Source organism: Cebidichthys violaceus, unplaced genomic scaffold, assembly GCF_023349555.1.
Source record: "Cebidichthys violaceus isolate CVI_PGR_0920_01 unplaced genomic scaffold, fCebVio1.0.p SCAF_11, whole genome shotgun sequence".
Taxonomy (NCBI): Eukaryota; Metazoa; Chordata; class Actinopteri; order Perciformes; family Stichaeidae; genus Cebidichthys; species Cebidichthys violaceus.
Window position 1 is genome coordinate 5,943,242 of NW_027176274.1, and position 12,722 is coordinate 5,955,963.

General features: G+C 39.4%; 1 protein-coding gene across 3 annotated transcripts in view; it reads left to right on the forward strand.

Annotated features, from left to right (window-relative positions):
- The window catches only part of LOC137866129 (uncharacterized), a 78,876-nt gene that overhangs the window by 13,329 nt on the left and 52,825 nt on the right, over positions 1 to 12,722 (forward strand). For all 3 annotated transcript variants that reach the window (XM_068701820.1, XM_068701830.1, XM_068701838.1), the window contains exons 2-5: positions 4,634 to 4,706; positions 9,025 to 9,076; positions 9,398 to 9,482; positions 10,945 to 10,999. In XM_068701820.1, the coding sequence (XP_068557921.1) occupies positions 4,667 to 4,706; positions 9,025 to 9,076; positions 9,398 to 9,482; positions 10,945 to 10,999 (232 nt within the window). In that variant the 5' untranslated portion in view covers positions 4,634 to 4,666. The remainder of the gene's footprint in view (positions 1 to 4,633; positions 4,707 to 9,024; positions 9,077 to 9,397; positions 9,483 to 10,944; positions 11,000 to 12,722) is intronic.

Sequence of the window (12,722 nt, forward strand, 5' to 3'; positions counted from 1 at the left end):
TATTATGTAATGTGTTGTGTTCTAAGAGGTAAATGTTGAATTAATATTGATAATTATGTTTTCTTATGATATAGCAGTGAGGACAGCGTTTAATGGTTGCACTGATTAAACACGGTTATATTATAAATTCCAACAGTTTCAGAATGTTCATGCCATTTTCAAATTCATTCAAATATATTTAAGTCATTATGGCTTTTATGTTTTTATGTCTTATATAAAACAGGACATGATAATGTGTAATAGTAGATGTTTTTCTCCAAAAACAAATGTTGTAAAACTTAAAAAATACACTCTCTCCCTGCTCTCTGAAACATTTATTAAGGATGAATCATACATGTATTAATGAGACATAGGCTATTTAGACATTCTAAATAGATCTGTAGTTTGACATTTGGTATAGACACTTACTATGAGGGAATTCTTGGTCTGGGTCAAAATTGACCCGAACCATACTGTGAAGGCATTGAATATGAACAGTATGTAAGGGATAAGTGGCTCTGACATTTCTCTATTTGCCTACTAGGCAGTAAGGCTCGCTGAGTTACTTTGTCACAGACTGATGTCCTGCAGATCAGGGGAAAAGGTTAGCAGGAAGGTCATCCATCGCAACTCTCTCAGACACACATTTCTTTGGATCTTTCAGGATATATCTCAGATATATATCTTTTTCAATAAATATACATCAAACACACCTCCATCCATCCATTTTTCTCCGCTTATCCGGGGTCGGGTCGCGCTGGCATCAAACACACCTACTGCACATAAATGCATGAGCTTATTGAGCTGACGTTTGCAAACAATAATGAAGTCTTTTCCTGGTGATGGGCATCAGTTCTCACAAGAGACATATTTTTGGGAGGTTGAAGTACTATTTCTTTTGTAATCTCACCTCTAATATCCTGCCTCAAATACACATACAAATTGTAAGGCTGAGCCTAGGCAGCCTTGTCTTTCCCATGGCCATTCATTACCAAAAAACAGTGAACCTTTGTGAAAAACAGCACTCACCTGATTTTTTTCCCCTCATTTTTTAACTCAAGTGTGGGGTTCATTTGAGCAGAGGAGCTGAGCAGAAACCTTCTGGACAGCAGCAGTGAGATTTTTTTTTCTTTTCAAAGCAGTTTCATTGCCGTGAGAAAAGACAGTAAGGAAGGGAAAAAAATCTGGTTATCTAATCATTCAATCTGTTTAGCTTGGCACGCAGGCAGCAGGACAGATGCACAAAGTCCTTTTGATTTATAATACATTTTCATATGTTTTAATGTTTATAAGTACAAGAATGATTTGCTTAATGCCTAAATGTTAAACTCAAGAGGTGATGCCACAGGATGCTGTTTTGAATAAAAGTCACAGGAGTGATGCTTCCACTGTGCTCTGTTGTTTACAGATATGCCACTAATTAGTTGGTGGGATGCGATAATTAAAGGTTAAATTTGATTTCTCATTTAGAAAGGCTTTAACTCCTCAAACAACTCCTTAATCAAATGATCCAAATGTCAACTTCAAATATTACATTTCCTATGCCACTATCACAATCAGGACAGAGACGGGTTGATGCATCATGTAACACGTTTCTGCTGTATTGATAGAATATGACATATTTACTTGATTAATGTTCATTTACCTGCAGGACTGTGAACACTTCAGGGTATGTGACCATGTTGGATGCATAAAGGGTCAGTTGGTGGCAGCCAAGCCCATGCCGCGTCATCACTTTTGGAGTCACTATGACTTTAACGGGGACATTTCCTCTAAACACAGATTCATTCAATTTTGGAGGTCACATTTCTACCTGCAAAAAAAAAAATGGAAAGAAAATACAAACACCAATAACTGATACGTGACTGTCCTATTGGACTGGATGAATTATGGTATATTATGGTCATGTTGGCACCTTCCTGCTTTTACCTCAATTTGAATTCGAAATGGCTCTCTACAAAGGGCTTTGCAGTTGGTTGCATGAAAAGACTGTTTCCCAGCACCTTATGACACCAAAAACTATGATGGACTCTTGAATGATAATTATGTTCTGAGCTGCAGAACATTCAACTGTCGCAGCAAATGTGCTTGGATGGGTATATTTGTACACCTCGCTGCTCTCCAACCTGAGAAAAAACACACATAGAAACAGTTGGCAGTGACCTCAGTATGTTCCTCTTGCTTTCCTGAGAAAAAGAAGAAATTCAGGTTACATATGTCACACATAAACCAGTCAAATCAGTAAAAATAATATATAAAGTGAAGATTTATTCACATGAAAGACTTTGGTCTAATTTCATGGCCGTATGGGTTGACGATATGGGCTAATTAAAGATAGCACACTGTTTCTCGCTTACTGATATCATTTAATAGAAGTTGATCTGTAAATTTTCAGTTTATTAAATATTGACTTATACTTGCTGACAACTGAGGAGAAACACCTGATGTATAGAAACAACAATGTCCTTCAACCTCTTATACATTTGAAGTCTCAAGCCAAATCATCATTTTATCTGGGTTATTTTCTAAAACTTGACAAAGCTCCTTCAGAAGACACTATACAACTGTTTTCACATGCTGAGTCGTATTCATTTTAAACCCACATTAGTCAGTCTGTAAAAGCTACTACTCACCCCTCTTGGTAAATAAGAGATAATAACATGCTGATGAATAACGTGGCCATCTCCAGTACGCAGCTTGTTAGTAGGTTTCCCTTTTGGCAAATGTAAGAGCCACTTCACACTGATGGTGACGTCATCACAAACATCAGCACAGCGCTCACTGACAGTGTGAGCCCTGGGGGGAGATAATGACCAGAAATGTGTCAAAGTACCTGTAATCAACCAGATTTTCAAAAAAACAGACAAACACAGATCCTCATCATCTCAGTGGGCAGCCGAGAGGCACGAAGTCCACATGGATATTTACTACAGCAGCAACAAGGCAACATCAGAGACCATCAATGTGATCTGTTTTTCTGTCTCTTTTTTTTGTCCTATGAGTTCCCTCTTTCCTTTTTCATTTGCTCTGCACATGTGACTGCTTTGCTGATATTCAAACAATACGATATGATGAAATGAAATGATTTAATACATAATTCACAACCACCATCCTCCTTGTCAGAAGAATATATTTGCATATTTGCATAAGCATATCCGTAGTTCGCTGTTGTTGTTTGCTGAAACTGTAGAACCAGTGTCTGAATGGACTTTTTGAAATTTGGATTTGGGTTTACTGCTTGACACTAGCTTAATTAAGAGTTAATGGGGTTTAGCTGGGAAACAAAAATAGACTAAATAAGGCTTTTTCACCGCAGACAATTTGAGTAGGAAATGCACAGATTGTTACTCATGACATTAATGATGGCGCTGTTCTATTCAAGTGTCCAAGTAAGCCATGACAGTGTGACAGTGGTTTATTTATGGTTTCAGGGTGGGATGGGAAACAATCAGACCTGCCTTTACTGGATGTAGAACATGTGACTCCCCTTGGACCATTTATGTATGTTTGCCATGACTTACTGAGTCCACAACCACAGTAATCTGGCCGACCTGACGTCTGTGAGCTGGGAAACAGAAAACAAAACACACGGCAATGATGATGACATGATGATGACATTATGTGAATTACCACTTGATATTTAGCAGGTGTGGTTGTCCAGTGAGAATAATCTGTGTTCTATAACAGTATGTTATTCAACTGATGAGCTTCTTGCTCAAGGACGCTTTGAGACAGGAGGAGCCGGGGTAACTACAAACCCTGTGACTACTGGAATGATGTGAAATTTCAAAATAAAACACCAGTTGATGGCAGCCTGGTGTGTCTAAGGAGGATGGACCAGCTAGGGCCCTTATTAGTTGACTTTTTGTAGTGTGACTTTGTGCCAGTGTTAGTATGAAAAGAGGGACGCTCCGAGTTAAGCTAAGTCAGTGTGCATCACTCTTGCGACATTACAGCCCAGTTCACAGTCAAGAGCGATACAGCAGCAGTGCTGATGTTTGTTGAGTTAATGCCAGACTGAACAGTGCTGCTGTCTATTGTCATATACAGTTTGTTATGCACAGGTAAGAGTCCTCTAAAGAGACTGTTATGGTAACAAAATGCAGTGTACATTCTTGAAAACATTATAAGCATATGTTTGGGCCGTATACAGCCTACTATGAGTTTACAAAGCTGGTCTGGGATATTTTGTATGTGCTGGAAGAGTAAATAGTCTGCTATCATAAGTGTCACCGATTAGCATTAGCAATTCACAGGCTAATACAAGTCATAGAGGTTCAGTGTGTAGCATCTGGCGCCATCTAGCAGTGAGGTTGCAGATTAACCAGTTGAAACTTCTCCCTTGTGCCAAGTGTATAGGACAACTACGGCGGTTGACGCGAAAACGCGAACTCACGTGAACAACCCACTCACTCACCTCTAGATGACATCTCTAAAAAACATCAATTTCACAGTCAAGAGCAAAAGCAGAGCTCAATTATGTTGGGTTTGTGCCATACAATGATGAAAAGTCTAACCATTCCAATTAAATGTGTTATACCATCTAGACAGAGTGTTTCATTCTAAACCAGTAACATCTGTGAGGGTTTCCTGCTTATTCAAGAACATCAAAGTCAGATGAATACAAAATTGACTGTGTTTCTCTTTCTTTCAGTGTTAGCGCTGTGATAGACCGCTTACCCAGTGCATGCTGGGAAAGGCTGCTGTTCCCCAAGACCCTGAACAGGGTGAGTTTGAAAATGAATGGATGGATAGTCTACTTTTTACATCAGTTAAATGTATGAGTCAATATTCACCTTGAAATGAAAAGATAGTATTTATATATAATGAAGGCTATTAAGCTTTTAAGATATTATTGTTTTTTTCTTCCTTAAATTTCCTGATGTTGCAATCATTCTTGGCAAATAATGGTCTGTAGTGATACAATATGTGCTTGAGATATCTGGCAGTCGCTTCCTTCCAAAGTGGATTGAGATTCAGTAGATAAAATTAGAGGAACTTTTAAGAGAGTGGTTATTGTTGATGCGGCAAACTCTGGTTCTGAACAGTGCAGCCAACGCGGAAGTGTCTTAAACTTGCATTCATTGGTTGCAAAAAAAACAAGATGGCGACATTTGTAAACCAAGATGGCGACGGCCAAAACCAGCCGCACTGATGCTCTGTGGATGTTGTTGGTGGGGAGAGCATGGATCAACAATGATGAATGTTCTTACAACCGCAGAAGCCAGCATCCATTGTTAAGACTTGACCAGAAAGTGGTGTTACAACCTGCACACACAATGGATCTCCCAGACTCTGGGAACATTACAAAAGCAAATACAAAGTTTTTTGGATTTTTTTCAAAGTGTGAGTAAGACTATTAACCAAACTGGCAGATAAAGTGTTGTTTTTTGTTGCAGTCTTGTGGCTTCTCATTGAACGCCTGAGTCTCACAGTAGGTGTCCACAAGCTGCTCCCGACTGTGGACTGCTCACCTAGTTTGAATAGGTGATATGTGAACCATCCAGCCAAAAGAGAGCACTTTAGGATGGAACAAACCACTTTTCAACAAATCGTTTTCAAGGGCAGGAAACACGTTAAGGTTTCACAGCTGTCACAACTTGTCAGATGATGGAAAAAGATTTGGGAAAAGTAGGAAAAGCAACACGGAGAAAAAGTGAAATTACCCATTTACCTTGCGGGAGCTAAAGAGGGCCCTGGCCAATAGAATTAATTCATAGAAGTCTTCCAATTAAGTTGCACTTTGAGGAAATATATTTGGATAATGGATTTTCTGATTGGCAGAATTATCCAAGTTGAAATAAGATAAGAAAGTAAAATATGTAGGGAAGAATGGACGCTCTACGTTGACAGTATGTGTGCTACAGGTGGAAACTGGGTGCATGCTGTTGAGGTTGTGCTGAAGTCAACTACTGGCTAAGCCTGAAGGGACACAGGGAGAATCACTCAACAAAGTCCTCCACATCATCCCACTGCTGTAAATGCTCACTTAGAAGACAAGGACAAAGTTTTAGAACTAGGTTTGGGAAGAAAGAACACTCCCAAAACACATCCCATTTCCTCCACACAAAAGAATTTAAGCAGAACTGATCCAAGCACTTCCCCTTTGACTCAGTTTCCACATCCCTCCCCCTCAAACCACCTTTTCTTTTTCTCTCTCCCTTCTTTCTCTCTCTCATTTTGGGGGGGTGTAAACATCAATTATTTGTAAGTGAACTGTTTACATGTGAACTAGGATATCCTCGTGCTAACCTCTTCCCAAAACACAGACTCCCTGACAATCCCAAACCATGTGATAATTATATTTTTGCAGTGGATGATCTGTATCTCTAGATTAATTTGATATTATTTTGAACTCTGCTCCAGTTAATGGAAGAATTAAAGAGTACGGTATATCCATACTCTAAAGTATGGGAGCAAACACCTCCGTTGTAAATAGAGAGAGAAAGAAAAAACATGGTAGGTTCAAAACATTTTTAAAATCCTCACATCTTTTGACTTCTGGCAAACGTGTGTGAAGTAATTTCTTATTCCACTGAGGGGAAAGACAAGGCTTTACACCTGTTGAACGATTGTAATTACTGAGGAAAGTTCAAAAGTTACTTATAAGTTGCAATAGAAATCTTTAACCCACATTCGACAGCCGAGAATATTGCAGGTTTGGAGAGGCAAAGCATGCCAGTCCAAGTCACGTGTCCTTCTTCAGGTCCAGGAGTCTTTGACAGAAATATTGAGTTTCTTCATCTGGGATGACTGCAGTGTGTCCACCACAAGGCTCACACCAAGGCTGCGCACTAAAAAAAGTATGCTGGAGATCCACAAACCCTTAACAGTAGTCTCTAAAAGCCTTTTGGTAATCAATATTGGAAACAGGAACCTTTAACTTATCTTCTGTGCAAGATCAGCTGATTAGCAGTATCATCATGCACAACTGTCCATCACATCCTTTCTGTTTTCTCTTCAAAAACAAAAAAAGGGAGTTTCACATTATTCTTTTCAAGTTCTTGGTGCTATTAGTGTAGTGGAGAAAGTGACACTGTTTCACCCTTTCATCTAATGTTCTCACTGCAAACCCCTGGTCCCACGCTGCTTTTAAATGGGTCTGACGTGTGAGAAACTGTGATTAAAAGTGCTCCTAGTGATGGAAATGATGTGTTACAAAATGTTTAGTTGTAGAAGTATTAGACCAAAAGTAAAGTTACTGAATATATAATGCGACTGTGAAAGAAACCAGAAACCTCACGCCACCACCATATTAGGTAATGAATGTTGATGCACCATGAGAACACAGTCTTCGAAGAGGGGGGAGAAGATGGTGAAAAGTGTCTGACCGGAATTTAACAGATAACACAATAGGAGAAGCTGCAAAGAAGTGACTGACCTAAAGTCCAACAGTTTACAAGGTCAGGAAGAGCAGGTCAGGTTACGACCAATCCCTGTGCTGAGTGCTGTGGTGACGTATGAGTAAACTTTTTCTGACTTTTTCTGACTTTCCCTGCAACAAAGGACTATATTTCTCCGGAGATTGGCAGATCATGTGTGAACCACTGGACAGTTAACTGGAATACGCCAGACTGTTGGGTGGAACGCATCAGATCTATATTCCATGGAATATATTTTTGTAATTCATAGTGTGATTCAATTTGTAACTGTATTTGCTTTTGTTAGAGATTAAATACCTTTTGATTTTAAACCCGAGTGTCCCCCATTTGGACGCACGCGTACAGACACGTACAGAGTTTAGCGTACAAAGTTAATAACAATGAACCCATGAAGAACGAATATAATGATGTTATAGTTCTGGATAAACCAAAGAAACGAGGCTACAACAGTATCCAAGCCATTTTTACATGCAACAAACACAACTCAAACAGCCAACTAAAAGAATGACCAAAATATCATATTCATATTTTGCCAGGAGTCGGCACACCCGAGACATTCCATAAGCTAACGATTGCAGCTACGTGCTAACAAAGAAAGCGAGACATGAAAAAGCAAGCCCGTTCCACAGAGATTACAGAGATATCCTCCATTTCTCTTTCTGTCACACCATCGCCGGGTTATAAGCCAACAAGCACCAACAAGTAAAACCGCTTTATCGATTATTATCATACACAGCACTTTACTTTTGCAGATTTCAAGCAAAAGGAGAAATATTTCCACCGCTCCATGTGTTCAGCCGGATGCCCTCTGTCTGATTCGGGAGGTCTTGTGTCTTTATGTGTCTTGTCGGCTTTTGGGGAGGGCTCTAAGTGTCAGCAAATCCGATTTTAGATCCTGATGAGCGAGGGTACGTTTTTGATTCTGATTGGCTAACAGTACTGTCAATCATCAGCATTTGATGATTTACAGTACTGTTAGCCAATCATTTGATTCCAGTCAATTCTATTGGCTCTAATGCTTCGAAGGAGGGTTGAATGACCCAGATCGTGCAAAGGGGGGCAGTTGTACAGCTCTAAGCAGAAAGGGAGACCTGAATCTGAAATAAAAATATAATGAACACAGACACTCAGACAGGGCATAGAAAGGATCCTGGCCTTCAATTAAAGCCAAAACTGCTCTATTTAGATGTATTGAACACCATTAGTGATATATACAAGTGAAATTTATAGTTTGCTTTTCTTTTTAGGCAAAAATATGTTCAATTTGTGCTGTGTGCCATCTTCATTTACTCTTCACCAGTAACATATATATTGATATTTACACATCTGAACAAATCTTACAAGTGTTCCCTTTATTATAACACCAAAACTATTAAAATAGCCCTTGTAGTTGCAAAGCTATACTCATTTTAGTATGGCTATGCAATTTTCGAGCGGAGGCCTAAAAATAGGCCTAGGGTTTAACAGGTTTAACTTGAACCAGCTATTCGGCCTTGTATTGATGACGGACCTCGAAATTGAAGGTGCTCTCTCTCTTGGGAGGGAGATCAGACTCGACACATGAGCCTCTCTCACCCACTTTGTTCTGGGTTCAGTGGAACATTGTATATAACTAACAGCCGGCTCTCTCAAAAAACAATGAATACATTACCTTTGTACACAGACAGAGCTGAAACAAAGGAAACCCAGGGGACCAGCTTCAACCAGATGGCAAGGTAACTTGAGGTTACGGTTTACCAATAACTTACACCCTTTAATGAAAAGCATTTATATATCTTTAATGTATAAATAGATACCTAATAGAATAAATCATTTTACAAAATATTTTGACTTCTTGCAAACATATCTGTGTGAAGTCATTTCTCATTCCACTGAGAGGAAAGACAAGGCTTTACACCAGTTGAAAGACTAATTACTGAACAGAGAAAACATGAAAATGATATCTCAGTAGGAACTTCATTTATTTTGAGACACAGACATACATTTTTGCGATTATATTTCAGCCGTCTTACCTTTAACAATTGAGAATATTGCAGGTTTGGAGAGGCAGAGCATGCTACTCCAAGTCACACGTCCCTCAACAAAGGAAACCCAGGGGACCGGCTTCAACCAGATGGCAAGGTAACTTGAGGTTAGGGTGAATTTACACCATTTAATGAAAGATATTTATTGTATAAATAGATACTTAAAAGAATAAATAATTGAAAATGATTTGTTTTGAAAAATGTAAGCGCTGGTTTTTACATGTTGAGCCAAAACTGCACTTGGGGGGCAAATTTATAAACAATTGCGCAGCATTTGTAAGTGCAGCACCTGTGCAAATAAGACAAAAAGAAAATAATCTCATAACTGTACAGGCAAGCAAATAGTGTCTTGGTGCTCCTGTGCTTTTTGCGCATATTTAAATTGGGTAATATGCATACATTTAGCGACCCTTTCTGTGTACATGAGCATCAAAGCAGAAACAGTCCAATTCACAATTGGACTGTTCAAAGATCAAGACAAATTGCCCCACACAGTTACAGAAAAATGATGAGTGCCTCAAAGAGTTGGTGGTGACTTAAAGAAGTTGTGTCTGCTCAAACTCACTTATTTTGGGATGGAATATTTGTCTGTTGAAACATAAATTGTAGTGTACATTAAAGCAGCTGGGAGTGAGACTGGTTTGTAAAATGAATAGAGAATAGTGAAAGAAGATGATTAAGTCTGAATTGCACATTGGAGAAATGAAGGGAAGCAGGTTGCATTAAAAACATCTGATTGAGTCCTCCAGTCACTGTAGTGGTGGCCTGAAAACGGGAGATATTGGGGCATTATACGTCCCTCGGGCCGTACCCGGCCCTTTGGCTGCCGCCGACCAGCCCACGGGACGTCAATGGGAAATTAGTTATAAAACGTAAATAATTGTACATCATGCATGGAATACAACTGCATTGCTTTTATTTTGAAGGCAACTGTTGCTGTTTTTTTCTCTCAATTTACGTATGTTTGTACGTTCGAGAATATGCGCGAGCAGCAGCATCACTGCAATGTGTTGGCGATGCAGAGCGGGCACGGACATCTGAGGCTATAGCTAAGCTGCAAAAGCAACATGCTCAGAAGATGTTGGTTGAACAAATCCAGATACAGATCCTTTTTCATTGACGATCACCTGTCAGCTGTCCTTTACATATCCACCTCAGACATTCAACCTGACTTTGGTGCACTCGTTCAAGCCCAACACAGACTAGATTTCTCGCACTGAACTGAAAAACAGAAAATTAGGTAATTGGACTACAAACAATAGTGATAAAAGTACTAATTTTGCAGAAAAATGTCAGTCAACCCAGTCAGTGTTTTACTATTACATATGGATATTACAAATGTATATTTGTTTGGATCATTATTCCTGCTGCAGATGTTTAAGGTGCAGGTCATTATATGTGGGCTTATATGATCAAGCAGCAGCAATCTTGCTCTCAAAAAGCTTAAGTTCATTTTGTGTTTCACTTGGACCATGTTTGCATTGTGTCAATCATAATGTCATTCATAATTCTGAACTTTTTTTGTTGCTGTGGCCATATGTACTTTATTGGTTCTCCAGAGTATGAAAGAGATATGGAGGACTGACCCTTGCAACAGCAATTATCTCTGGAAAAGTGAGTATATGTGCACAAAGAATGTTGGTTTGTCTTCTCATTTAAAGGAAGAGGCTATACCTGGACCTGGTGTCCCCAGGGATATTCAGAACGCCCTTGTGTATTTCACAGTGCCTTAAGAGATAATTTGGCTGATTTACACTGACCAAATGGTTCTTCTTGGTTTCAATATGTTGATGGTATCATGATTTGCAGTCCCACAGAAGAAGCATACAAACAAGATACAGTTGTCCTACTTACATTTTTGGCTGCAAATGGTCACAAGGCTAGCCTGTCTGAATTGAAATTCACTCTTCCTAAAGTTTTATATCATGGACATGTGATCACAGCAGAAGGCAAAACCACAAACTAAGAAACAAATGATGAGCTTCTGAGGAATAATAATATAGAAAGTGGATCCCAAACTACTAAAGCGAGGCATCCCTCTCTTCCATGATTCATTCGTCGTAAACATCTGCCCATAACAAACTGACCTGGACTGACTCCTAGACTGCTGTCTTTGACAGTGCACTACTGTCAGCCCCGACACTTGGACTCCTTGACACACCGTTCACACAATACGTTGACCGAAAGACGGTTACATGACATCAGTTTTGACTCAGGAACATGGGGGAAAACAAAGACCTGTTGCATATTTCTCTGCAAACTAGACCCTGTTGCAGCTGGCCTTCCCCTGTGTCTGTTGCTGCAGCAAAGAAAGTGGTAATGGCATCACGTAACATTGTGCGAAGAGGGGATAAGACTACGTTGTACCTCAATATCACAAGAACACACAAGAACAGCAGGATCGTATATATCACACAAAAATGCACAGACCAATCAGCATCTTGTGAGGAGCTTACTGTCAGCTGGCTTAGGTGAGAGACGACTGTTCCTTCAAAACACAAATAGCCACCGCTAAAGAGGTTAGCGTAGATGCTGCAATAGCATCAGTTACATCAAAGCCGGAGATAATTTCTTCATTGAGAGAAGAGCAAAGGACGGCACTGAAGGCTTCTGTTGATGGTAAAGATGTTTTCGCTCTTCTATACCGAAAGACTTCGGCAAGAGTTTGATTCACAGATGGTAAATGGATTTTACTTGTATAGCGCTAGTCTTTCCTGATGGCTCATTCCATCACCTGCCAAGTATCTTTTGGAAGTGCCTGCCGTTTTCCAAACAGTACCCTGTGACGGCTTCTCAGACGGTTATATGTAAACAAACCATCTTACGGGTCAGGTTAGGGATTAGATAGATCTGAATACAAACCTGTGACCTGCAATTATATTTTCTAATAAAATGTCTGCAGAAGAAATTATATGATTTCGCCAAATAGAGAGAAATAACAATAAGCCAGAGTCTAAGACCTGAAAAGATACAGTGCTTTGGAGGTATTTGTTGGATAAAAGAAGATCACATCAAATGATGTCAAATAGAAAGTACAATATACGTGAATATTCTTTTCTGAACATATATTTTATTTGGATATATTTGAATGCTGGCACTCAACTTTTTGTCATTTGTCATTAAAATGCCATCAGAAGTCTCATGTATGTGCATTCATGTAAATTGAATGATGTGTGGTAGCAGCATGCAGTTGCACCCCCAGGTTCATGTGGAAAGCCTGAAACCAGAAGAGTGGAGGATGTTATAGCAGCATATTAATGCCATGTTTTGGAATTACATGATCATCAACGTCGGTGTAATGTTCAGTTGTTTTTCGGGGGTCCTGTGTCTACATACT